Source organism: Austrofundulus limnaeus, unplaced genomic scaffold (assembly GCF_001266775.1).
Source record: "Austrofundulus limnaeus strain Quisiro unplaced genomic scaffold, Austrofundulus_limnaeus-1.0 Scaffold26, whole genome shotgun sequence".
NCBI lineage: Eukaryota > Metazoa > Chordata > Actinopteri > Cyprinodontiformes > Rivulidae > Austrofundulus > Austrofundulus limnaeus.
Genome location: NW_013952428.1, coordinates 2651107 through 2654152, shown reverse-complemented (window position 1 = coordinate 2654152; position 3046 = coordinate 2651107). Strand labels below are relative to the sequence as shown.

Genomic DNA, 3046 nt, shown 5'->3' with positions numbered 1-3046 from the left:
GTGTGTGTGTGTGTGTGTGTGTGTGTGTGTGTGTGCACTCGCTGAAATAGATGACTTGGAAGAAGCCTACCAGACACTGCAGCAGATGGTGAAGGACTACCTGTCGCTTGCGGCGGAAGAAGAGAACAACAGAGAAACTTCCCCTGATTGCACCTTCACAGGTCTCTCAGGTAAAGMATTACCACTATGACGATAATTCTGGCAGCAAAGTGCCGTCATTGGGCTTTTTATGATCTCACCTTTTCAAATCAGAGGGACTCTTCACCTGTTTTACATGTCAATGTACGACAATCAGCAACATCAACACCAACCCCTTGCCAGGTATTTTGCAATTGCCACTGATGGTTGTTTTGACAATCAGCTATTTAAGTGGGTTGTATTTCTTAACATCAAAATAAATGCTGAATTTCCCAGATGAATATTGTAGTGTAATGAGAGGATCCCTGTCATTTGATCTAACATATTTTAGATTTTATTAGTCTYTATGCCCCTCAAAACAACTGTTTAATCCACTGATTTATTTTATCCATTCCTTTTCTTTTTTTTAATTCACGTAGTTATAAATTACCGTACATTTAGTGGTTTTTAATACCAAAAATAATTTCTTGTCTTTTTTGACTTSAGGTTACAACCCAGTAGAGAAGCCAACCTCACCACGGTCAGGAACAGTATCTGGGACACCTTCTTCACTTTCTGACCCGTCAGACTCCACATACAAACCCTATGCCATCCAGAAAGACCTGAGCTCTCAGATAAGCTCGACTGTGAGTTAAAAAAATCCTAATAAAAACATTAAACAGACATTAAAAATAATGAGGTTTTAATTAGTCATTTTAATCAGCTCCTCTCCCTTCTCTGTTTGTTGTTTCTGCAGGAGCTAGAGCTTCCATCAGGAAGCGAGAGCAGCTACTGAGGTAAGCTATTGTTGGGAAAAGACCGAGGGTCTTAAGCCAGCTCTTTAAAAGGTACAAATAAGTGGCAGGTCCTCCACAGGTCCTACACTCCAGTGTTTAATTTTAAGTAGGCACTCTTTGTTGGGGCTAAATTGGTGTAATTGCAACACTTGTCCTACAATAATTGCAATTTGATGGCATGGTGCAGTAGCAGGTGTTCAAATTATTTAATTCTAACTATTTGTTAACCAACACTGAAGTTGTTTTAGCTGTGCTTTCAATTGTTTTAAAATATATAGCTATTAGCTTTAACTACCATATACTAAAATCTGATAAAAAAAAACCCATCAAAGACATTGCTAACAGTAAAGCATGTTAAACATACTTAATAAATTTTTTTGTGTTTTTCCCAGTTTTTCTCCAGCTTCATCATCATCATCACTTCCCAGTACCCCGTTTCATGAGAGCAGCTAAGTACAGACAACAAACTGCTTCTCATGTTCAACCAATGCAGTCAATAACAAATTAGAAAAACAAACCCATGGAATTACTCTGACATGACTTTTCAATTCAGATAACCTTATTGACTTATAAAGAACTGAAAAKAGGTAGAGGGAGACTTGTTGCTTCATTAAGAGCAATCCCAAGCTGAAGGTTTCTGTGTTTTATTGGCATTCTTGACCCCAAAAGACCAGTTTTTCAAATACAGGCTCATTTTTATAGACCTGTTATAGGCCACGCGAGGACTAATCTCTGCACACTGACCACACATACACAGTCATACGCTGCATACACATCAATGCGCCCACTCATAAATTCAGGTTTTGTGGCTTTTTGTTGACTTGAATTCCCATCTGTGTATACTAGACTCAATAAACAGGCATACTGCTCAAGTCAAATCAAATTAATTAGATGTACAATAATTGCTGTCTTTTGTGCGATGATGTGTGTCAATGCAATCGCAGCTGTAAAATTGATGTAATTAAAATATCTATTGATTTTTTTATATGAAATCTGAGGTGTGTAAATACAGTGATCAGTACCAATTGACCTGTTTCATTTTTGGCTCGAGCCCAACACGTTCTGTCATCAGAGGGATTTCTGCCCTCGGTGCAGTTTGTATTACTCAGCCCTTCAGAATTTCTGTGGATTCCACACATTTCATCTACTTGTTGGAACTTCTCCTAACAGGGATGTGCCCTCACCTGTGGATTGATCCCACATATTGTAACTGACATGAACAGATTATCAAAGGGAGATTATCAAAGGGGCTCAGGCCTCACATTGATCTGAAACTAGGACTTTTCTTGATTTTGCGTCATTTTATAGACACTTTTATTTATTTGTGTCTAATTTTTACATCATATCATTTGGATTTCATAGTGTTTATTTATTTATTTTGTTTTTGTTTCATTTTGATCATTTCTTTATGACTTCTTTGTTTCATAATGTGGTCATTTTGTGTTGTTGATGTTTGTGCCTTAGGTTATTTTCATTTTATGGTTGCTTTTTGTTCAGTTTTGATCACTTATGTCTCGTTGTTTGGTATTTCCTGTTTTTTTAAAGTTTTCCTTGAAAAAAATGTTTGTTTGTTTCATGTTTTCCAACAATTTTGCTACTTTTCTCTTTTATCAGCAGTATACTTATGTATTTTGCAACCCACATTACACTTGTCTCTAGATAAAATCTTTGTATCTTTTATCTCAGTGTGTCTGTGGTTTTCTATTTCTCTTGATCTCCTCTTTTTTTGTTTATACAACTCACAGCTCAGATGAGTGTTGTGCCAGCTCATCCCTGTCTGTTCCCAGTTCAGCTGGCACCTTAAAGAAACCTCTAGATACCTCTGTCCTGGTTTACCACTTGGATGCACACAAAGGTYATTACTGCCTTTTTAAGATGTTGGCGTTTTGTTTTGCATAGAAAAACAATGTTTCTCTGTTCAAGTGTTGCAGATATCAAGTTAAATATGTTTTATTTCAAACCCCATGGCTTCTGACACAGTATCCAACACTTAACATTTAGGAACTGATGAACTTCCTGCAGTTGTCTCTCCCTCTGCTGACAGTTGGCCAGGATCCAAAGCTAAGATCATCCTTCCACGTCTCGCCACTGGGCGCAAATCCCCTTCAATCTACAGCCCAGCTCACTCTCCC

General features: G+C 37.7%; 1 protein-coding gene across 2 annotated transcripts in view; it reads left to right on the top strand.

Moving 5' to 3' along the window:
* Positions 1-2594, top strand: part of lrguk (leucine-rich repeats and guanylate kinase domain containing) — an 11720-nt gene extending 9126 nt beyond the window's left edge. For both annotated transcript variants that reach the window (XM_014004801.1, XM_014004800.1), the window contains 5 exons: positions 51-170; positions 253-321; positions 625-764; positions 875-914; positions 1307-2594. In XM_014004801.1, the coding sequence (XP_013860255.1) occupies positions 51-170; positions 253-321; positions 625-764; positions 875-913 (368 nt within the window). In that variant the 3' untranslated portion in view covers position 914; positions 1307-2594. The remainder of the gene's footprint in view (positions 1-50; positions 171-252; positions 322-624; positions 765-874; positions 915-1306) is intronic.
* The last annotated feature ends 452 nt before the right edge of the window (positions 2595-3046 follow it).